At 42.1% G+C, this 26239-nt stretch overlaps 1 protein-coding gene across 1 annotated transcript; it reads left to right on the top strand.

Annotated features, from left to right (window-relative positions):
* Positions 1–8464: 8464 nt before the first annotated feature.
* Positions 8465–25230, top strand: LOC124140268. The gene is made up of 11 exons (XM_046507774.2): positions 8465–8498; positions 11987–12063; positions 12676–12791; positions 13125–13251; positions 14547–14693; positions 15210–17181; positions 17892–18047; positions 18631–19122; positions 20137–20348; positions 21358–21418; positions 22719–25230. Exons 2-11 carry the CDS (start codon positions 12025–12027, stop codon positions 23114–23116), a joined length of 3720 nt encoding a protein of 1239 aa, XP_046363730.2. The 5' UTR covers positions 8465–8498; positions 11987–12024; the 3' UTR covers positions 23117–25230.
* Positions 25231–26239: the final 1009 nt, after the last annotated feature.

Here is a 26239-nt window from a genome sequence, read left to right as displayed (position 1 = left end):
CATGCAAAGGCACGTCAAGTGTTCACCTGAACAAACACGGGATCATATGGTACAAGTCGAAATAAGGACTTGCATCAGACATAATTTTGGTCTCTGAATCCTCAAATTTGGAAATGTCATCCATGTGTTTACCATAAATATGTTTGAAAGCCTTACTATAAAGGCTTGAGTATTGATCAAATAAAATTTTGAGCAAGAGTCGTGTGACGCTGAGTGTGTTGTCCCAGTAAATGCTCAAAAAACATAATTATACTTCTGACTGTTTAAAAAAAAAAAAATTTACCTATCACAAAAAATACATAGTTGCAAGATGTGTTTTTTTCATATACATAGACTCATAGTTTAAATTAAAACTGTATAAAATCAAAATCCAATCTCCATACAAAAAACCAGCGTCCCCTCCGCCATACCACCACCACCACCGAGAATAAAAATAAATATCTGTCTGTCTATTTAAGGCAACAGAGATGCTCTGTCATGAATTGGATTTAGGGCTGAACTGACACAACCGGCACTAATACACCGATACAAGTAGCTCAATGAAAGGAAATTCAATATATTCCCTGCATCCTTGCAGCCTCGTGGTCTGTTATGATAGTATGTCACGTATGATACAGTTGAATCGTCCTGAATTACATGACAAGATAAACCTTATGCCCTTACCACGTCAATCCAACTGTAAAAACGTGATTTTTTTTAATTTACGAAAAAAAAGTGAGGAAGGAAAGAAAGAAGAATTAATAGCAGCCACGGGGACGTCATCTGTATTGCTTATGTTACAGGTCATCCCTCTACAGAAAGGAGAAATGTATTTCCAGGATCCATTCACATGGCTTTAGGCCCTAGAATCTGTTTTCGTATGTAAAACTTGACGTTCTCAATTTTCCTCCATCTAAATAAAACATCTACTTTTTACAAGCATAAGGTGTCATATTTTTGGGAACGTATAAATTACGGTTATTTTAATTGTAGTTCCTTTTGCATATCAATGTCAAGGTCACATTCAGAGTTGTATTTCAATGTACACATTAATACAAAAGTTTACTTTATGCATGATATAGGAGAGCAAACTATAATGTTGTCTGTGTGGTTTGGGCCTTACAGATAGCATGCACGTAGTGCTATGTTTATGAGTATTAATATTAATAAGTATTAGGCATCTCGGAGGAATGGAACCGCCTCCGTGGTCTAGTGGTAGAGCGTCCGCCCGGAGAACGGACGGTCCGGGGTTCGATGCCCGGTCGCGTCATACCAAAAGATGGTTCTTGTTGTTATCCCGCCTGGCGCTCGGCATTAAGGGGCTGAAACAAGGACTGGTTGACTCGGAGTCTGTGTATTGTCTGGGTGGGGTATTCATGTTAAACTACGGCATCGTATCTCAGTGGGCTAGCATTGTAAACTCGGCATTAGTCCGAATAAGAACAAGCAGACACACACGCACGCACGCACGCACGCACGCACGCACGCATACACACACATGCATGCACGACGCTATATAAGTGCAATATTCTTGGACGCGACCTCACCTCACCTCACCTCACCTCACCTCACCTCACCTCACCTCACCTCACCTCACCTCAGAAAGATAAAAAGGGACTTTTGTTTGAGAAAGAATATTGTTTCACTCCGTGGTAGTGACTTAGTATGGTTCCAGCAATATCCCAGCAATATCAGGGCAGGGGACACCCGAAGTATGCTTCACACACTGTACCCATGTGGGGAATCGAACCCAGTTCTTCGGCGTGACGAGCGGACGCTTTAACCACTAGGCTACCTCACCGCCCTCACCCCGTTGTAAAAGACATGCCTTGTTTTCTCAGAATGGAGGAGCCAAACAATCTGTTGAGACTCACGACACATTACTTTTTCAGAACATCCAGCGATCGGGGTCAGACGTCTAGAAACAGAAAGTGCCGTGTTGACGAGTTGCGTTCCTTGGGTGTAAACCAGGAGCTCGGACCCCGGTCCGCCCTGGGCCCACTTGTACAAAGCGATCTTAGCGCTAAGATGATTGTAACTCCCATACTTTAACATAGGCTTAAGATAATCTTAGCGCTAAGATGGCTTTGTGCAAGTGGCCCCTGGTTGTGAGCGTCATACCCGTCCTCGTGGGCTTCACCAAAGTGGTAACTGTCTGAGACAGGCAACACTTCGGACTTCTCCCATATCAAGGTGACACGGCGTGATATAACTTGCGTGAAAAACGAATAAACCTAATGCGTAAATCTACCATTGTTCTTTAGATTTGTTTGTTTGTTGTTTAACGCCACACTCAGCAATATTCCAGCTATATGACGGCGATCTGTAATATAATCGAGTCTGGACCAGACAATCCAGGAATTGATGACATGTATCAACCAAGTCAGTGGGCCTGACCACCCGATCCCGTTAGTCGCCTTTTACGACAGGCATAGTCGCCTTTTTACGGTAATTATGGGTTGCTGAAGACCTATTCTACCCCGGAATCTTCACGGGTCTTGTTCATTAGCAAGCAAGTATATAATTGTTCATTAGAAATATACTTGACACTACCAGCGCAATATGTTATTTCATTGATAATCGTCAAAAACTAAAATAGTTAAAGGTAATATTGACTCTGTGTGTGCGTGCGTGCGTGCGTTCGTGGTTGTCTGTCTTTCTGGCTGGCTGATTCTACTAATCCTTACTGATGCTGGTTTTACAGTGCTATCCCACTGAGAAACCATGCCGCATTTTACCATGGATACCCCACTCAGACACAGTAGACTGACTCGGAACCGACCAGTCCTTGCTTAACCCCTTAATGCCGGGCGCCAGGCAAGGTATCAACAAGTACCATTTTTAACGTCTTTTGTTGAGAGGTGTAACGATAAGGTGGGTCGTCTATACGATACGTATCGCGATACTATGGGTCAGATCCCGATACAATACTTGTATTTTTTAAAGTTTATATTATGTCATTATATGGGTGATTCACAACCCTGACTTATTTGAATATAAATTTCAGAGATCAAAGAGGGGAGATATTGTAGGTCGGAAACATATAGGCTAGAGGGCACAGTGAATACTATGCTATTTATAGCCAACCGGGAAGCTGAGAGGATCTGCGTAGGCTGGTTGTTGAAGGGCATCTGTTGCTATTCACATACAAATATAACTTGTAATGCAATGTATTTTATCAGTTTTGTGATACGGGGATTTTAAATTGATGTATTGTATCCTGAGCCTCCTATAGCGCCGGGGACACCGGAAATGGGCTTCACACATTGTACCCATGTCGGGAATCGAACCCGGGTCTTCGGCGCGACGAGCGAACGCTTTAACGACTGAGCTACCCGACCGCCCCCGTAATAGTTAAAGAAAAAACAAGAAGTATTAGGGGTGAAATTGGGGTTTTCGTCGCGTCCAAGATTATTGCACTCACATGTATATAGCGACGTGCATGCACGTATGTGTGGCTGCTTGAACTAGTCGGGACTAATGCCGATTTTATAGTGCTAGCTCACTGAGATACCATGCTGCAGTGTAACATGGATACCCCACTCAGACACACTATACTGACTCCGAGCCGTCCAGTCCTTGTTTTAGCCCCTTAATGCCGAGCGTCAGACAGGGTAACAACAAGTACCATCGTTTTACGTTTTGGGGTATGACGCGACCGGGAATCGAACCCGGGACCTTCCGCTCTCCGGGCGAAAGCTCTACCACTAGGCGACGGAGACAGCCCAAAGAATTATTAGAAACATGCCCATTTCAAAACGCCCTAAAATAATGAACACTAGTCTAAGCGTGAACACTTTGGTTATAATACATGGTTCTTTCGCTAACATAAGGTCGTTGTGTGATCAAGTCATTCCATGAACAGCTGAAGTCAACACAATATTTGTAGAAGTAATAAGCCTATTTAACGTTTACATGGCAAATATATACACATGAAAACCGCAGATATGTAACAGGTAGACTATATTTACTTACAGATCACGTGGCCCGTTTCTCTCTCGGGGTGTGCCTGGATATATAAAGTCGGAAGATTTGGCACATTCTACCCTGCAAAAACACAGGCTTATTTTTAAACCTCTTATGGTTATTATTGCATATTAGGTCTGCGGAATTGTTGACATAATTAAAAGCCACATCATGCTAACCATGACATGACAACTTTCAGTAGTATTATAATGTAGGTCTGAAACACAAACAGTTTATACAGCTCAGATGACTCGTTTACGTTGTTTACTGGTTTTAGTTGAATTACATCACGTAGAAGCTCAAGTGCGATGCTGTGCAATTAGTCATTATCCTTGGGCACATTGAATCTTTGCCATTGCGAGAATTAAAAATTAGCATCCGATAAACCGACAAAAGGAAAGAATTATGACATCTACATGATATACTTCTTGGGATTGTTGTGAGATTCCTGAACAATATTAAGCCAAAAATGTTTGAAGTATCGGGTGTAAGCTCTCGGCAGACGATTTAATGGATAGTTATATACAAGTATAACGTCCTTATCTTTTCGGTGTACAAAATTATTCTCTGTCGGCACGTATTTCAGTAGCTCTCAAATTGAAGTTAATACTTGGAAGACATATGTTTAATCAAATACCGTAATGGACGGGTGTTCTGTGTCTCTTGTCTCTTCAGACAGACAGGAAGCACAACAAACCATCAACCAAGCATGACAGAGACACCATGACACACCAGGCATGACAGAGACACTGCAGACCATGACACACCAGGCATGACAGAAACACTGCAGACCATGACACACCAGGCATGACAGAAACACTGCAGACCATGACACACCAGGCATGACAGAAACACTGCAGACCATGACACACCAGGCATGACAGAAACACTGCAGACCATGACACACCAGGCATGACAGAAACACTGCAGACCATGACACACCAGGCATGACAGAAACACTGCAGACCATGACACACCAGGCATGACAGAAACACTGCAGACCATGACACACCAGCCATGACAGAAACACTGCAGACCATGACACATCAGCCATGACAGAAACACTGCAGACCATGACACACCAGGCATGACAGAAACACTGCAGACCATGACACACCGTGACACATGATCCAACTACAACAGTCTGTGAACCATCAACAATCAGACATGTCAGAACCAGAACGGACCATCAACAATCAGACATGTCAGAACTATAACGGACCATCAACAATCAGACATGTCAGAACTATAACGGACCATCAACAATCAGACATGTCAGATCTATAACGGACCATTAAAATCAGACATGTCAGAACTATAACGGACTATCAACAATCAGACATGTCAGAACCAGAACGGACCATCAACAATCAGACATGTCAGAACTATAACGGACCATCAACAATCAGACATGTCAGAACTATAACGGACCATCAACAATCAGACATGTCAGAGCTATAACGGACCATCAACAATCAGACATGTCAGAACTATAACGGACCATCAACAGTCAGACATGTCAGAACTATAACAGCCAATCAACAATTAGACTTGTCAGAACTATAACAGTCCAACAACATCAGAACTATAACAGCCCATGAACAATCAGACTTGTCAGAACTATAACAGCCCATCAACAATAGACATTTCAGAACTATAACAGCCTTTGAACAATCAGACATGTCAGAACTATAACAGCCCTTGAACAATCAGACATGTCAGAACTAAAACAACCCTTGAACAATCAGACAAGTCAGAACTATAACAGCCCATGAACAATCAAACTTGTCAGAACTATAACAGTCAATCAACAATCAGACATGTCAGAACTATAACAGTCCATCAACAATCAGACTTGTCAGAACTATAACAGCCAATCAACAATCAGACATGTCAGACCTAAAACAGACCATCAACAATCAGACATGTCAGAACTATAACGGACCATCAACAATCAAACTTGTCAGAACTATAACAGCCAATCAACAATCAGACATGTCAGACCTAAAACAGACCATCAACAATAAGACATGTCAGAACTATAACGGACCATCAACAATCAGACTTGTCAGAACTATAACAGCCAATCATCAATCAGACATGTCAGACCTAAAACAGACCATCAACAATCAGACATGTCAGAACTATAACAGACCATCAACAATCAGACATGTCAGAACTATAACGGACCATCAACAATCAGACATGTCAGAACTATAACAGCCAATCAACAATCAGACATATCAGAACTATAACAGCCCATCAACAATCAGACATGTCAGAACTATAACAGCCAATCAACAATCAGACATGTCAGACCTAAAACAGACCATCAACAATCAGACATGTCAGAACTATAACGGACCATCAACAATCAGACATATCAGAACTATAACAGCCAATCAACAATCAGACATGTCAGACCTAAAACAGACCATCAACAATCAGACATATCAGAACTATAACGGACCATCAACAATCAGACATATCAGAACTATAACAGCCCATCAACAATCAGACATGTCAGAACTATAACAGCCAATCAACAATCAGACATATCAGAACTATAACAGCCCATCAACAATCAGACATGTCAGAACTATAACAGCCAATCAACAATCAGACATGTCAGACCTAAAACAGACCATCAACAATCAGACATGTCAGAACTATAACGGACCATCAACAATCAGACTTGTCAGAACTATAACAGCCAATCATCAATCAGACATGTCAGACCTAAAACAGACCATCAACAATCAGACATGTCAGAACTATAACGGACCATCAACAATCAGACATATCAGAACTATAACAGCCAATCAACAATCAGACATGTCAGACCTAAAACAGACCATCAACAATCAGACATGTCAGAACTATAACGGACCATCAACAATCAGACATATCAGAACTATAACGGACCATCAACAATCAGACATATCAGAACTATAACAGCCCATCAACAATCAGACATGTCAGACCTAAAACAGACCATCAACAATCAGACATATCAGAACTATAACGGACCATCAACAATCAGACATATCAGAACTATAACAGCCCATCAACAATCAGACATGTCAGAACTATAACAGCCCATCAACAATCAGACATGTCAGAACTATAACGGACCATCAACAATCAGACATGTCAGAACTATAACGGACCATCAACAATCAGACATATCAGAACTATAACAGCCCATCAACAATCAGACATGTCAGAACTATAACGGACCATCAACAATCAGACATATCAGAACTGTAACAGACCATGAAAAATCGGACATGTCAGAACTATAACAGACCATCAACGAAAACATACGATACCAAAAGGTTCGTGTTTCTCAAGACAGGAAAATAGTGAGATATATGTAAGCTTCGCGGAAGTCCTCTTATTATAAAATTAGTTTTACCGGCTCTGATTTAAATATCTTTTCATGAGTTCCTGATAGGCCACATATAGATCAGTAAATTCTGTTTTGCAAGCAAAATGTGATGATTGTGTTTCAATACATCTTATTTGCCGCCGAGGCAAACCCACTACTTCTTATATAGGCTTGAGCATTGACACACAATGCGTATGTGTACCATTGTCTATTCGTAGGCCATTAAGAGAAAATAAAAGATTGTTTTAACAACGCAAACACCTACGACTAAGATAGGCATACAGTATACAATGGCCATATTAAAGAATCTGTTGACACTTCGACGAGATCCTCTGAAGCCGTATGTTTATCTTTGTCTCGTTTGAGAAAAGAGCGTGGTATTTGCATCTCAAAAGGGAACAATGAAAAAAAAAGAAATTATTTTCTTATTGCCCAATATGTACAGACAGGCGTACGACTATTTCTACGCAAAATAACCAGGGCTGTAGAACACAGCCGAGTCTTGTCCCATTGTTTCTATGCATTAACCCTACAACGAACACGATGGGGCCACGTGTTCACAAATAGCGTCGTAGTAAAGCGTATGCGTGTAGTGGGGAAAAAACCTGACATATTTACCCATCAGTTTAAGTATGTGTGGATTATTTCTTAAGTCAATAAGCACCAATCCTGCATAGGAAGCCATCTGAACGCTCGTCGGTTAACCACTAGACAAAGGTTGAGATGGTAAGCAAACAAACTAGGGGCACGCTAACACGTCGTCTGTGACTTGACTGGGATTTAGTCCCATGGCGCGAGACACATACAAGCGTATGAGGCTTTTGACGGCTCCACAGCAAATATGAAAACCATCCTGAGTCTTGTAGCGCGTTAACGTGGGGTCGGCAGCTTATCCTCGTCCAGGCTGTTAGCTTCCCTTTGTTCATAAAATGTTATACAGCTTTTTTCTTAGAGATTCAACACGTCTGTCAACACTTGGCTACACTCTTAACGAGCTTGATTCTGTCCGATTTGTCCGTTTGAAGTAATGAGCGACCTCTTTAGGCTGAAAGTGTAATATTTGGGGATGACGAGCTATTCTTGGTGGTATATAAGGCGTCGGCTTAACACAGGGTATAACTTAGTCTTGTTTGAATTTCCCCGGAACATTACCGTTTTTAAGGTTGGTCCTGTATTCATCATAGATATTTATATATTTATCAACTTTAATATTTATTAATATTATTAATGTTATAGCTTATTCAAACACTTAATTTATTAATGATATGATTATTTAAAATATTGCTAATGCTAATGTATGCCTATGTATTCGATCCAACATTTATATATATACAGTTAAATATACATATACGTGTTTCTATTAATACGCCTAAAGGGTTTGACGAATGCAAGTTTCGGTAACGTCCGACTCCGCTAAACCTGCATGCTCGTCTTTCATTCTCTTGAAAAAGATAATCAGAAAATGGCATTTCATATTTTATAATTGTCATTTTTTAAAAATGTTTGGGCCTGATTAATTTTGACTTGCGTCTGTCCAGTGGGCCATCGTATTTGTAACTTCCTGATTGACAACCTATGTTCACCTAACCTATTCGCAAGAGAGACCCTGTATCTGATGCAAGCCTTTGTGTCAAGTAGACTTCAGTCGTGTCGGACGGGGGATATCCTGATAGTTGCAGCGTTCACTCGGTCAGCGTTTGATTCCCCATATGGGTAAAATGGGTATAGCCGATTTCTGATTTCCCCATGATGTGGCTGTAATGCTGCTACAAGCGGCGTGTAACCGTATTCACTCATAAATGCCTTCTTCGTAACCGAATGTCGTTAAAGTGGGACTATTCTGATTTCCCCATGATTTGGCTGTAATACTGCTACAAGCGGCGTACAACCGCATTCACTCATAAATTCTTTCTTCGTTAAAGTGGGACTATACGCCACGTTCAAGGTCAAAGTCAATTCTGGTTTCTGCCCCATGAGGGGCGATCGGGTAGCCTAGTGGTTAAAGCGTTCGCTCGTCACGCAGATGACCCGACCTTTTAAATACCTTCTTCATAGCCGAATGTCGTTAAAGTAGGACTATGCGCCACGGTCAAGGCCAAGGTCAAGGTCAAGACGTCGCAATTAGGGACTTATGTCATACATGCATACATTATCTGTGTAAATGATCTTTTTAAATGTTATATGTCATATATTTTCTCTGTATCGAAATTAGCGCCTTGTTGACGACAGAATGGGATGGTTATGCTATTGTTGATATCGTAATTTAACGCCGCGTTCAGCAATATTCCAGGTATATGGCGAAGGCCTGTAAATAATCGAGTCTGGACCAGATATTTCAGTAAATGATATTATGAGCAACGATCCTCGCCATTGGGGTACGACGACACGCTATCAACCAAGTAACGGAGTGTGACCAACCAATCAATTAAGTCGCCTTTTACGACCAGCATGCATAGAACTGCCCATGGGTTAATAATAATAATGATGATAATAATATTTTTTTAAATAATAATAATAATAATAATAATAATATTTTTTGAAATAATAATGTACTATTATTTTTTTATATATTATTATTATTATTATTATTATTATTATTATTATTATTATTATTATTATTATTATTATTATCAAATCACTTAACAAAACAACATATCGCAGCGTACTGGTTCACCGAAAGGAATTACAAGAATTTAGTTGTTTAACTTGGGGCATCCTATGCAGTGCTGTATAGGAAATAGGATGCATTTAAACTGGAGTATTCGGTTTACGTGCACCTTGTACAAGTCGTTTGTTTTACTTGATGTTCAAAAGGCATGAGGTCTCCTTTATATTGTGTATAAATAAGGTTGAAGATAGCGCTTTACGTTTTACTATTAACAGCTGAAGACTGTGACACGTAATGACGATAAGGAGGTATTTATAGAGACAAGACCACTGATGCGGTCCAGGTATTAACAGAGGATGACACTTTTCACTGATTGCACTTCTACTTAAAAGACATGGTCCGATCTTTTTAATGTTAAGGGATGTGTGAGATAAAAAATACAAACACACAGCTACGGGGGTATTGGGACAGCGGTCTGTGTGGTCAATAACCACACTGAAGTCCGAGGTTCGAACCTCACATGGGTGCAGTTTGTGACGTCATTTCTTGACATCATGGTGTGTGACGAGCTCAGATCTCGTATCGCCTTTTGGGGAATAGTTCTTGAATTCAAGAATGTTGGAGGGTTAATCGTAAATATGGGGCAGCATTGCAAATTCCTCTTAGGTTCGGGACATACCATGCTCCACAGAAACGTACCTCCGGGAGGCAGGGGGGTGGACGAAGTGACAATTCACGCACCGCCGCCATGTTGCCATGACACTCGAGCTGCGAACAAGCAGATCTGACAATGGGTTGCAACTGTTAGTCACGGGCGGGCACTTAGTCATCTGTCTGACAGGGACAAGTGTTGCCTTCCCATACCCACCATCTGGTCACGATGAAAGAAATATAGACAACGATGGCCTTGCGTTGGTTTATCGGGATTAAATACTTGGATGGATATAACAACTTTTAGATGGTTTTAACCCGTATAACATATTAACATATACTTCTCAAGAAAAGGATATAATTCGTTTTTTATTACTATTGTTGATCCGTCATGGCATCTTTTAGTGGATATCTGTCTTCGTGTAGGTATTTGAATTTGATAAGCTGTGTGGAATTGTAAATATTATGTTTTTCTACTGTCTTACTGTCTATGAAAAGAAATTGGAACGTATGAAGCTATTTCTCTCTAAAAACTAAAAATCACATTTTTACTTCTCATCATATTTTAAAGCTACAGTATCTTAGGAACACAAAAATACAATTCACAAGTATCAAACATTTGGACTCATTTTCAGACTTATAACTGTTTATGTAGAGAGTGAGTATGGTTTTACGCCGCTTTTAGCAATGTTCCAGCAATATCACGTCGGGGGACACCAGAAATGGGCTTCACACAATGCACCCATGTCGGGAATCGAACCCGGGTCTTCGGCGTGACGAGTGAACGCTTTAACCACTAGGCTACCCGACCGCCCGTTTACGTAATAATTGAAGTTTTATATATAAAATCTGATTAATTGAAAGTACATGTAAGCTGAAATGTTTTAAAATAATGTATTTATTACATAACGAACAAATGAGAGAAAAATATATGTTTGTACAATCCGCACACGTGGCGAATTTTGCTGAAGTAACTTGACATCAAACGTCTTTATGACGTCGCAGCACAATTTTATCCCAGCACCAATAAGGTCCCCTTTCTCTTGATTGGTTTCTGTTGGTGTGAGTGAGTGAGTTTGATTTAACGACGTTTTGAACAGTATTCAGCTGTATCCTACAGCTTGATGTGGGAGTGTGGGGTGGGGTCGGGGTGGGGTCGGGGTGGTGAGGGGAGGCGGCACGGGTGGCTCTGCCCTCGTTATGCAGGGTTGCGTCCCTTGGGCACTTCAGACACCTATGATTGGGGGTTCGAATCCTGACTTGCCCCGATTATGTTTCTCGGTTTGTCACCACAACACCCGTACTCGTGGTTTCACAAAAATGGCAGATGTTTATCTACACCTCAGGAGGTCAATCCTTATTTTTTCTGATATCTATTTCTTTTGTTGCAGAACTGTTCATTTGGTTAACTTACTATCTACGTGTTGCTATGGCAACAAGTTCTGTGAGCCATAACATAAAATGGCTGGTAAGTACAATATATCGATAGACGTTTTTATATCTAAACCATCAGACATATTTTCTCTTGTCCGGGAGTGAAGTAAAATGTGGAGGTATATGACGCACATAGTTCCATACCTGTGAAGACACGGGGTAGAATAGGTCTTCAGCAACCCATGCTTGCCGTAAGAGGCGACTATGCTTGTCGTAAGAGGCGACTAACGGGTTCGGTAGGTTAGGCTCGCTGTCTTTGGTAATGCTTGTCATCGTATCCCAATTGAGTGGATCGATGCTGATGAAGTCAATCACTGGATTGTCTGGTCCAGACTCGATTATTAACAGACCGCCGTCATATAGCTGGAATATTGCTGAATGCGGCGTTAAACAACAAACAAACAACTATGGCGACAATACAATGCTCGCATTCACTGTGCCTGTCTAACGTGGTTCTGTAGATGCACAACAACACCTATTATTATTATCATCATCATCATTATTATTATTATCATTATTATTATTATTATTATTATTATTATTATTATTATTATTATTATTATTACAACGGAAGTAAACAGTTTTAGTGGCGACGCTGATTTCATCTACGTTTTCCGTCAATATCAACAATCGGTGTTTTATGTAGTCGGCTGTGTCCGTCTGGCTCTTCCTTCTGATGGCGGCGGTGCTCACTTCCGGCAAGGTGTCCTTGCTCTGGCTTCTGCGCCTGTACAAGTATGAACAGATACACCCAGCCACGTGGTGAGTCGCGGGTTCAAATTGAAAAAAGGGGGACACAAATGAAACTTATACGTCTTAATTTTGCATTGAGGCAATAAAATTAATAACCCCCGCAGCTTCTATGCACACAATTTCACTGTACAGATGAATATCCCAGACAAAGGGAGTCCAAAAAAGTTGAAAGGATCACATTCGAGAAAAGGGAAAAATAGTACTAAATTCCTGTGTCATTATTTTTGCATTGTTGCAATAAATTCACATTCTATATTCACCCATATTGGGAATAAAATGGTTGTACATGTATGTTTGCCGCCGTTAACGTACAGTTTATAGATACATGGTATCTTGTTCCAGGTACATTCTCATCTGTGTGATGCTGGTCGTACCCCACGTGACCAACTTCATTTACATAATATGGAACACCCCCTTCATAAGCTCCGCCCACAAGAAGAAGATGCCCCGGCCTGGTCACATCTACATGGTAAGGTCCAATGGGATGCCGTACAGTCACTATTCTGTACCTGACAATAAGGAGGCTGACAAACCCCTTTTGGAACGCGGGATTGGGGGTCTAGTTAGGGGATAATCCGGACTCAGCAGTGTGGTACGCGGGCCGCAAATAAAATCGTATTTTGTATTCAACATTTGAAAAAAATAATGGTGAACGTAAACTGATTCCTTTGTATATTTATGTTTTCTTCATTTTTTTCAGTTATTTAACTTCAAATCGCACTCTTTTATGCTACATTTATAAACAAAAAATTATGGAAAATATTTGAACTTTAAGTCTGACACTATTATGAATTAATATATTAATATTTAATTATGTAAGTAATCTTCAACCAAGTGAGTTTGGCTTAACGCCGCTTTGAACATTATTTCCCAATTTTATTTAATTTGATATATCGGTATAAAAAAAAACAAGTTAAAATGTTGGAGACAAGTATTTGTTTTCACTTTTACAAAATCGGGGTGGTTGGGCAGTCTAGTAGTTAAAGCTTTTGCTCGTCACACCGAAAGCCCGCGTTCGATTCCAAACATGGGTATAATGTGTGAAGCTCGAGTCCATTTCTGGTGTCCCCCGACGTGATATTGCTGAAATATTCCTAAAAGCGGCGTAAAACCATACTCACTCATTTTTTCAAAATCATGTGACCCGACAGTTGCCCACAACACACACATGTATGTACATCGTTATGTAACTGTAATAATATTCAACGCGACTTAAAACCCCACTTTACATATGCTCGCTTTAACAACAACTGTCCTATTTTCATGGCGATAAACAAAGCTTTGAATTACACATGCATGTTTTAGTGCAAGTGTCAACAAAACAAATAATATTTGGCAGCGAACTTATTTTCAGTTGCTTTACCTTTTCAGTGTTTTTCAATTTTTCTTTTTTATCTTTGAATCTCACTCAACCATGTCTTTGTGTTCATTCTTGCGTAATCCCTCTGTTTCTAACATTGACAACGTGATGAACATCCATTGTTCTCGGAAACCGCTCATGACTCGGCCTCAGTACAGGGAAGCGGTGTAGCCATCTTCACACACCACATCACAGAATGCATAAAATGACCCTGAAGCAATGGCATAAAGAGATGTTTGATAAACAATGGAATTCTGAACAAAAATAATTCTCGAGAAACAGCTCGGTTGCACCGCTATCTCCCTTCCGCACAGCTCCGCCCAATCATACTTCCTTCTCCCCCCCCCCCCCCCCCCCCCCCCCCACCAAGTCTGACCCCCTTGTAAATGTCTGTTGCGTTTCAGGGAATCCTCGGGGGAGTCATGGAGACAGTTGCCGTCTGTATCTTCGCATCCGAAATCTCTTTAGTTCTTCCTGAACCCATTTTTCTCTTCCTTCCATCGGCTGTCTTCACTATACCGCTCATTGTCAAGGCTGCACACAATATGAAGGTACTGCTACCTCGTAATAACGCGCTTTGTGTGCTTCAAGGTCTAATAACCTACACTGTTTATGATGTGTTAATAAATGTACCCTTTACCTTTAATCTTTTCTGTTTCCGTAAATATGTTTCAATGAGGATATAAGCAATTTCCGCATCAGCGTGTATGGTTTGTAAAGAGATCAAAGAAAGCCATCGAACGATACCCAAAGGCTGGAAGACCGAAAGTAACACGTGATTTTAATCAGCAGCAATTAAATTCAATATATCGGTGTTATAACTACCACATATGACATGTCATTGTAACCAACTTGCGTGAATCAAATCACCAATCAATGGATTATTATTTATAGATCGTCGTCATATATCTTGAGCATTGCAAGTGCAAAAATAGAAAAAAGAAAAGAGAGACTTATTTGTAGAAAACCCCAGTGACGCTAAAAATAGCGCGATAATGCAAGCCTCATTTGGGTTAAATGATTTTACCAAAATGTCTGCTAATTAATAGTTTGACCGGATGTTGTAGATGACGACGACCCGGAAGTCCAGCAGTAAGAGGTTCGTGCGCATCCTCACCCAGTGCCTGCATGTGGCCCTTTGCACATACACATTCTGGGCCCCAGCCCTTATCTCCGCCCTCATCTACCTGTGGTCCCCTTTCAATATGCAAATCCGACACTGCGTGGCCCTACCCATCCTGCTCCTCGTGCTCTCCACCGCCTGGACCCCCCGCGTGCAGGAAATTATCGTCTGCTCTTCGGGACAACGGAACTGGAAGGCGACGTTAGCCTACAATTGCCTCAAGATCGTGGCTATACCCATAACCCTGACAGGCCTGATGGCGTTCAACCTGAGAGCATTCCGAGAGGACATGTACCAGTTCATGTCTGTTGGATTTGCGAATACGGCAGACTACCGAGTCTGGCTGCCCTTGTTGGTGACAATCGTAACAGGCATGTCCGCCCTAGCGATCATGAACATCGCGTCTAAAGTGTCCCTCACGACGCCCGGCGTCTGGCTACCGTCCCTCCTTGCCCCTCTTCTCACCTTCGGAGCGGCCACCATTTTGTGGGGAGATATTTCAACTGAGGCTATATGGGAATTATCTGGCATGGATCTGGCAACGTGGTCAGCAACAGTTTTAGCCTTCCTTGTCTGGATCGTTCCTTACATAATCCCAGCGCTGAACATAATAGAATCACCCACAGCACTGCTCCGACCATTTTCAGAAAACTTTTTCGGATTTACCTGGAATGCTATGTTTTTGGAACAATCTCTCATCCTAAACTACAGCCACAAAGGGATTGGCTCGAGAGACAAATGGGTAAATACAACCGTGAAACAAGGAAAACATAAAACGGTGTTTGTGTGTACGACGATGTTCCGAGAAACGAGAACAGAAATGAAACGTTATCTCAACAGCTTAAAGAAGATGGTGTCCTCCAACGTCCTGAACGACGTGTCGGTGGAGGCACACGTCTTCCTCGACAACGCCATCGAGAACGGCCAATACAACTCCTTCGCTTGCCAGTTGCTGAACCTGCTCATAGAGGTGTTCCACCTGTCCTATCCAGACCTGAACTGCTACAAGACGCCCTACGGGTTCCAGTTCCGCTGCATCTACGACCAGAACTTCCCCGTCTACGTCCACGTCAAGAACGGGGAGTTGTTCAAGGTCAAGAAGCGATGGAGCCAGGTCATGTACATGAACTACGTCCTAAAGTACCGATGTGGATTCAACACCAGTAGTCCGTCAGGTCCTAAAGACAATGATCTGACTTCAAATGGGAATTTCGACACATTTATCACAGGATTAAAACAGAACGGAAAGGAGGACTATTGCACGAATTTATACAAATATTTTAAAGAAAAAGACGATGTCCACAAAAACAGCTCTCACAGACATCCATCCAGCAGCACCGATTTCGACGACAGTGGCAGCGACACCTCGACAGATGCATCAGAGGCCTATACTGTATCAAGGGAGAGCACTGCGTCCTGTTTCACCAGCGAAGGGACCGATAGTGATGATTCGGATTTGTTCTCCTACAAAAAACTGCCGCCAAAAACTCACACCAAGGTGCCGTGTATGAAGGACGTCGGGAACGAGATGGTCAAGCACGTGCTGAAAGCGGAGCTGGCCAGACGAGCCGACAAACAAGATGGCGGAGGACATCGGGTGTATCTCCCGCCAGATTTGTTCTACTTCCAACCAGGAACTGGGCAGCCAGGGAGATGGCGAAACAGTGGCCTCATGGCCGAGGAGGGTACGAACGAGACTTCTCTCTTCACCATCGCCGGCAACCAAGGCCTCAGCAAACAGGACGACGTCTACGTCTTGGCCACGGATGCTGACACACAGTTCAAGGCCAAGAGCGTGCGGGCACTGCTTGACCTCTGTGACAGGGACCAGTCGCTCGGGGCTGCGTGTGGGCGCACTGTTCCCACTGGTGGTTTTAATCCTGTTGTTTGGTACCAAAAGTTTGAATACGCTAAAGGTATGTGGTATTTACAATACTTTGTTGAACTGTATTTGGGATTTAGTTTAGAAATCGTTACATATTCAAACATAAGGACATGAGCTCTGCTTTGGTAATGTGTAGAAGTTTCTGGAGGCGTCATAAAAACTACCATTCTTACTGGTGGAGTGAGTGAGTGAGTTTAAATTTAACGTCGCATCGGCATTATATTAGACATATGGCGACTGGTTTGTTTGGTTGTTTGTTTGTTGTTTAACGCCATACTCAGCAATATTCAAGCCATATCACGGAGGTCTGTAAATAATCGAGTCTGGACCAGACATTACAGTGATTGAGATCATGACCATCGATCTACGCAATTGGGATACGATGACATGCATCAACCAAGTCAGCGAGCCTGACCACCCGATCCCGTTAGTCGGCTCTTACGACAGGCATAGTCGCCTATTGGGGCAAGCATGGATTGCTGAAGACCTGTTCTACCCCGGATCTTAACGGGTATACACAGACAGTAAATGTGTCTGACACGTGTTATTTAGTTACGATGCCTAGAACGAGACCGGGAACACATCATGGACACTCTCTTTAATGTCTGTATAACCACGGTAGTTTAATGATGTAACATGTATTTTTTCTTATGTTCAAGATTTTAGAGATCTGTTGGAAACAAGTTGGAGATGTATAGTCTTACGACAACTTTCTGAGATTGTTTTGTTTTATGCTGACAGATTTCTGGCTGGTGAAGGCGTCCCAGAATATTATCGGTTCCGTCACGTGCTGCCCCGGATGTTTCAGCCTGTATCGAGGCCAGGCATTGGCTGACGTCATGAGCACATTCTCCGAGCCCAGTTACTCGGCCTTCGACGCTCTCGTCAAGGACCATGGTAAATAATTATATTGATATCAGAATATAAAAAGATTTATATGTCCTCACATACGTCGAAAATAAAAACGCGATACAACAATGGAGTATTGAAGGAAAATATCTCCTTCTGCTCAGTCGGTTCTAAATTTCCTTTAGCGCGGTTACATCCACAGGTAAACTAGCCCTGAAAACACGGCATGTTTATCTCCGAAGTGAAACATGGTTTAAGCGCATTCCAAGGGAGTGTTCAAATGTGTTCGTTACTTGTAAAACCTTGTCATCGTGGACGAATTGTAGCTACAACGTATGACGTACACCTGTTCCTGTCATCGCGTTTGTGGGACCGCCTCCGTGGTCTAGTGGATAGATCGTCTCCCCGGAGATCAGAAGGGCGGCGGTTCGATCCCCGCCGAAACACACCAAACGATGGTACTTGTTGTGACCCTGCCTCGCTGGTTAGCTCGGAGTCAGTATAATGTGTCTAAGTGGGGTACTGGCACTAGCGGTGGTAGCCTACGTACGTACGCGAGCACGCACGCATGCGCGAAAATCCAATTTCACGTCACCACCACCACCTCTGTAATTCCTTGTGTCCTCCGCAGGCGAGGACCGATGGCTATGCACGCTGATGATGATGCAGGGATGGAAACTCGAGTACATCGACAACTGCAGGAACTCCACCCACTGCCCCGAGTCCTTCACAGAGTTCTTACGACAACGTCGACGCTGGGTGCTTTCGGAACTCTCGAACATGGTTCTCATCTTCCAATCCCTGTCTGAACTGGTGCGCCGGAACTCTGCCTTCTCCGCCATCTTCATCCTGTCACTCCTGCAGATGTTCCTGTGGGTCCTGCTGTCCCCATCGACCACTCTAATCGTCCTGTGTGTCGCCTGTGAGATCATCTTCGGCCTGCCCCTCATCTGGTCCGCGCCCTTCGCCTTCCTCTTCATCATCTCATACACCGTCGTCTGCTGTGCCTGCAGCAAGCGGGCTCAGAACATCATGACCTTGACCTTCCTCCTGTCTGTAGCGACTTTCATGATAGCTATAAGTGCAGGTTTTATTGCTTATATGGTTATCAACATCCAGGAAGGTACAGTGAAACTATTTACCTTACGAATATTAGAAGACTTATAAGAGTTGATAGAAGCCACTGGTTCCACGTTTTTATGGAGATCATGTTTATCATATACACTGGGTGTCTTTGTCTTAATCATGCAATATCCTGATAACACATTTGAAGCTAAGTATTTTTTTATGGTATATGTTGAATATCAAAGGCCTTTACAGCTTCGCTAAAGTGGTTAAAGATTAGACCTGCATCAGTTTGGTCTTCACCTCCACATCAGGGCCCACTTGCCCAAAGTGATCTTAGCGCTAAGTCTATCGTAAGCCTATGCTAAAGTTTGGGAGTAACGATCATCTTAGCGCTAAGGTCGCTTTGTGCACGTGGGCCTTGCTTGACAAGTTCTGATACAACTGAAATACGAGCTGTTCAAACCAAACCCACCACAACAAAATTGTCTGAGCCTCATACACCTCAAGCCGTGATATTGCTGAAATATTGCTGAAACGAAGCAAAACCATACTCACTCACTGATACATCTTGACCCGTGAAGATCCGGGGTAGAATAGGTCTTCAGCAACCCGTGCTTGCCCCAAAAGGCGACTATACTTGTCGTAAGAAGCGACTAACGGGTGGTCAGGCTCGCTGACTTGGTTGATGCATGTCATCGATCCCAATTGCGTGGATCGATGCTCATGATATCAATCACTGGATTGTGTGGTCCAGACTCGATTATTTACAGACCACCGTCATGTAGCTGGAATATTGCTGAGTAATGGCGTTAAACAACAGACAAACAAACATTGACACTGCGTAATTAGGGTAATCGTGAGGCTTTTAACAACAAACAAACAAACAAAATTTATACATATTTTTTTGATCACCTTGGTAAACAGGGTCCTCACACAACTATTGTGGGCGTCTTTGTGGTGCAATTATCATCTGTGTTATGCGAAGTAGTTTTTATTGTCTTAGCCAAAAGATGGTTTTGTGAATGATCAAAAGTTCCATGGTGTGCTCATTGTCCTCTGTGGTCCTCAGATTTGGCCAAGGGCCATGTGGAGTTCCGTCCCTACTTCCTGGTACCTCTCCTGATCGGCGGGACAATCTACGCGGCACTCATCCATCCCGGGGAGTGGCTCAACCTCGTCTACGGTATCGTGTACGCCTTCATCTTCCCCGCCATGTTCATCATCCTCCCCATCTACGCCGTCTCCAACATGGTCGACCAGTCCTGGGGAACTCGAGAAGAGGTACCACTCTTGCCAGAAGTTGTTAATACTTTTAACATGTTAAAAATGTTGTTAAAAACCTTTTGTTTTTTATACGCTCATAATGAGGTTATGCATTTGATCAATATTCTTTTGCTTGCTATTTAACGCCGACTCTGCTATATGACGGCATACAGTCTGGACCAGACTATCCAGTGATTGACATCATGAGCATCGATCTATGTAATCGGAATACGATGACATGCAGCAACCACGTCACCCAGCCTGCCCACTCGATCCCTTTAGTCGCCTCTTACTACAAGCATGGGCAACCAAACTGAAGGCCAATTCCAACCCGGATCTTCACGGGGGCCAAACGCGAAGTAGTCATGTACTTTGTCAACAGATACTGGAGCGCCACTTGGAATTATAGAACCCGTCATTGTATTTCTTCCGTGTTTACGTCCTCATTCTAAATGTAGTGAAACGTGAAACTTTAGTAAAAGGATTACCGTGTACGCCAGATAGGTCGATGTGTACCGGTTATAGTGAGTGAGTGAGTTGGGTTTAACAGTATTCCAGTTACAGTAAACTACACTTATAACGAACACGCTTATAACGAACTGTCGGATACTTCCTTTTATGGTCCCGTTTATTTGATGTAGTTATGCTGTATATATGCTTATAACGAACAACGGTTATAACGAACTAAAATTAGTAGTCCCTTTGAGTTCGTTATAACCGTAGTTTACTGTATATCGCGGCGTGTCAGCTTAATGTGGGAGGAAAGTCCGAAGTGATGCAAGTCTCTGAAGTCTACCACTTCGGTGAAACCCACGAGCACGGGTTTGGTGCTGACAAACCTAGAAACATAATCGGGGAGTACCGGGATTCGAACCCACAATCATAGGTTTCTGGCGTGCCAAAGGGGCGCAACTCTGCACAGCAAATCGCCTTAGACGACTGGGCACCCGTGCCCCCGATTTTACAATGAAACAAACGTAGAGTTGTATGACGTCATGATATAACAACTTCCTGCTTTTCCCAACAGTCGACCGCTGGAGAGTACTGCTGCGATAAGAAACAAGAGAAGCCCGCAGCTACAGAAGAAGGTACGAATAATCTCTACGTCCCCAAATATGTTGACACGTTGACCTTGACCTGAACAATCCAGCTGTCACTCCAACCAACACTGGCAGTGCTACCAAAAGTGACTGCTGCAGCTGTTGCTAACAATTATACAGTGTCCATACGTATAACTGACGGAAGTCCGATATTTACGGCAGAAGCTCAGGCTATATTATTAGCTTTGCAATATATTGAACAGTCTTCCAAAAGCAGTTTTCTCATATTTTCTGATAGTTTGTCCTGTTTACAGGCAATCGAAAATCGAAAAGTGGATCATCCATTTTTAGCTGAAATTCTAAGGTGTCATCTCAATTTATCCGTAGCTGGAAAAGATATAATTTTTTGGTGGCTGCCCAGTCATGTTATCATCAGTGACAACTGTAAAGCAGATTCTTCGGCAAAAGCAGCTCTTAATAAACCATCTTCTAAAACAAACCTCCCATATTCTGATCTAAAACCTTCCATCAGACAATATGTGAATGATCATTGGCAAAAAGTTGGAATACAAAGACTCTGAACAAACTTCATACTATCAAACCACTGATTGGAGGTCACGCACATTCTGGTTTATATCGTCATGATGAAGTTGTTTTGCAGCGGTGTCGCATTGGCCACAGTTATTATACACATTCATTTTTATTGAAGGGTGAAGATCCACCTTTTTGTATACCTTGCCATAGCCCTCTTACTATGAAGCACATTCTGCTGGAATGTGTAGATTTTGCATTTATCAGACAACGTTTTTATGATAATGTTCATACCTTATCTGAACTTTTTACCACAGTTTCTAATCACTTGATTTTAGCGTATTTAAAGGAAATCAAACTCTATGATAAAATATAGATTTTTACCTGAACAGTCAGTCTTTTACTTCTGAATGTGATACTTGACTGAGAATTTAGTGATTTTCAACATCACTTTTATTATATTGGTTGATATATGATTACATAAAAGACATTTCTCGCCGCGAATAGCTGCAAAATTGCTCATGCGGCGTTAAGCAATATTCACTCACTCACTCACTCACCATCAGTGACATACTAGGGCCATATGGTGTTAACAACCATTGCATATAACACACTACAATCAACCATTGCCATATTAACAGAATGGGATGGAGCGGGGTGTAAAAAATGGTCGAAAAAAAGATTGTTTGGCTGTTTCTTTCAGGGATGAATTGTATGTTTTGAAACTTTGACTGAAACAAATATTCCGTCTCAAACACCTGTATATACGCTGTGCCACTACTGTCACCCGTTGTTATCAGAGATCTGTTTGTTTCAGAAACCTACCAACCACTGACCATGAAGGCCAGCGATACTCTACCCCTGACATCAGCAACAGAGAGACGCTTCTGGGAGAAACTCCGGAAGTCCCTCCTCGGCACCAACGTGAATTGTGGGAAGGATGAGGCGTCGCTGAGGCATAATCTCAAGACGTTGCGAGACAAGTGCGTGATCACCATGGTGATCATGAACACCGTGTGGTATTCATTCTTGACGTCAGTGTACCTGCTAGCAAACAGTGACGTCATCTGCTACGTGGTGGCTGGGGTCTTCAGCTTCTCGCTGGTGGTGCAGCTACTGGGGCTCACCTCCTACAAGATAGACAATTCACTCCGACGGCACATACTCAGGCGAGCTGGCCCATCTCATCCACTCTGGGTCAAGGACAGACATTAATCACGTGGTATGACGTCATAACTATGTGCAATATGAAATTTTGTAGTGGTAATCTGCCCTCATGACAGCAGCTTGACGTATGTATTGTACAGTATTTATTTACAGTATTTATTGTACATTATATATTTACAGTATTTATGTACAGTATTTCAATCACCGCTACTGTCAGCGGTGTATATAGTAATGTATATCCAAGAAAGGCATGCTTATCGGGTCGCGAGTGATAACCCTTGTTACGATTTACGTCATATTTCATTGTTAGATGTCGTCATCGATTGTGACATGACGTCACAAGGACATTTTCATTTTTTACATATGACGTGATGTTTTCATTGAAGTGACGTCACTAAGACACTTTTATTCGTCAGGATGATATAAGAATGCCATGCCCCTTCCCTGACACTAATGTTTACCATCCACGTGATAATTTGTGATCTGCGTAATTTATTTCGTAAACATGAACACAATACATATGCGTCCATGTCTTGTTGACAAGGATGATCTGTTGTCATAAACAGTTTACTTCGTGATTGTGCACCTTTTCACGCAATACTCGCACCGTTTCACATACTGTCCATTTGTTATGTATGTACCACATGTACATAATATTTATTATTATTTATTGTTTGCCATCTGTGAAAATCATAATGTATTTGTGAGTGTACACCACGTGATGACTGGAACGCCTACAGCTGATGATAGTTCAGGCTATGGCGGTATTCTTCGTGTTGGAGTGGTTCTGTTGTAAACAGGACACACCGCAATGTACAACATAACAACATTCGCGTAATTATTGCCGCTTCAATACTTTGAATTACTTACATTTCATCACGTTCAAGTGATTTGTATCTTAACACAAACAGCTCAATACAGAACCAATAGTCTTGATGCTTGGTGTTCCCGCGTGAATCAAGGATCTCAATATTAATGTCTTCAGAAACATCCCACGCATCGTCAGATGATGCCCACCTCATATGTCTCTTACTCACAGATGATACTTCGTATTTCTTTCTGCTCTCAGATGAAATAAATATCAAATACATATCTGCCAGGACATATACACATTATATCTTTCCAGTCTCTCAGATGATGTACATGTTCTCTCCTCTCAGACAATATACAACTATCTTCCCATCTTGTAGATGATATATATCATATTTACCCGACCTTTCAGATATAATTATATCTTCCTACCTCTCGGATGATGTATTTATCATATTCCCCCATGATATATACCATATCTTTCCCACTTCTCGATATTATATATTTAATATCCTTCCCACTTCTCAGATAATTTAGATATCATAGCTTCCTACTTCTCAGATGATATATATCACACCTTCCCACTTCTCAGATAATATATGTATCACACCTTCCCACTTCTCAGATAATATATATATCACACCTTCCCACTTCTCAGATAATTTATATATCATACCTTCCCACTTCTCAGATAATATATATATCACACCTTCCCACTTCTCAGATAATTTATATATCACACCTTCCCACTTCTCAGATAATATATATATCACACCTTCCCACTTCTCACATGATATCTATCATACCTTCCCACTTCTCAGATAATGTATATATCATACCTTCCCCTTTAGATTATATATATCATACTTTCCCACTTCTCAGATGATATATATCATATCCTTCCCACCTCTTAGATAAAAATATATCACTTGTTCCAATCTCTCAGATGATATGTGTGGGGCGCTCGGGTAGCCTAGTGGTTAACGCGTTCGCTCGTCACGCCGAAGACACGGGTTCGATTCCCGACATGGGTACAATGTGTGAAGCCCATTTCTGGTGTCCCCCGCCGTGATATTGCTGGAATATTGCTAAAAGCGGCGTAAAACCATACTCACTCACTCACTCACTCAGATGATGTGTGTCGCATCTTCTCAGCTATAAGATGGGCGCTGAGAGTGAACTGTTGCAAGAATGTAATAGGAATTTGTGTTTCACTTCTTTGTTTCAAACACGCCATTGTACATAGACTGTAGCGAGTCCATGTATCGAGTCCATGTAGCATAATCATCTGTCGAACCCAGCAGTGTATGCTGCACTGCTGCTTGTTGTCGTAATTTATGTAAATAAACCAGTGCATCTATAGTCACTTCCGGGTCTTTGTCCTTCACCTTCCGTTGTCGCGAAGTGGAAACATGAATTGTTTGACAGGCATATCTGAAGTTGAGGGATGACAAAGAAGACCTTGACAACGGTATAAAGATCTATACCGAAACGTCGTCAGTACAGCAAAATAAAGAAGTTGATTTCCAGAAAATTGTATCTACTTTGGAAACCTATGCTCAATAGTATATGCGACGTGTGGTTCGCGCTGGGTTCGAAGTTCAGCTCGACTTTGAGCCTTAGTTAAAAGCTCCATACCCGTGAATTCGTCACCACTCGCCCCTTTCCGTATTCGGAATAACACGAGTTGGTCACGAATGTGTTGGCGGTCTTCCAAAATTAAGCTGACACGCCTCGATGGGACTGAAATACCGTTCATGGCGGAGCTAAAACAAATTCACGATGTTAAGTTGAAACATTTAGTGAACAGGAGAGAAATCGGCCTGTTACTGTTTTGTTTGTTTGTTTGTTTGTTGTTTAACGCCGCACTCACAAAAATTCCAGCTATTTGACGGCGGTCTGTAACTTATCGAGTATGGACCAAACAATCCAGTGATTGACATCATGAGCATCGATCCACGTAATTGGGATACGATTACATGCATCAACCAAGTCAGCGAGCCTGACAACCCGATCCGTCAGTCGCCTCTTACGACAAGCATAGTCGTCTTTTACGGCAAACATGGGTTGCTGAAGTCCTATTTTTACCCGGATCTTAACGACAGACAAACCAGTGGTCGATATTATGAGCAAAACCCCAACGATGATACGATGACACGCAATCAACCAAGTCGCCGAGGCTGGCCGCACAAACATTTATCCGTCTTGTTCGACAATCATTGGTTGCTGGGATTCAGTTCAAACCAAGAATCTCCACATGACACACTATATGACAGATCACGTGATACTCCGTTGCTGGGGGCGGCGTTATGCAACAAACTAACACTTACTTTTATACAAATGTTCGAGTGCTGTCACAGG

Source organism: Haliotis rufescens, unplaced genomic scaffold (assembly GCF_023055435.1).
Source record: "Haliotis rufescens isolate VD_foot unplaced genomic scaffold, xgHalRufe1.0.p SCAF_15, whole genome shotgun sequence".
NCBI lineage: Eukaryota > Metazoa > Mollusca > Gastropoda > Lepetellida > Haliotidae > Haliotis > Haliotis rufescens.
The sequence above is the reverse complement of the archived record's forward strand: the minus strand, read 5'-3'. Positions and strand labels throughout refer to the sequence as shown.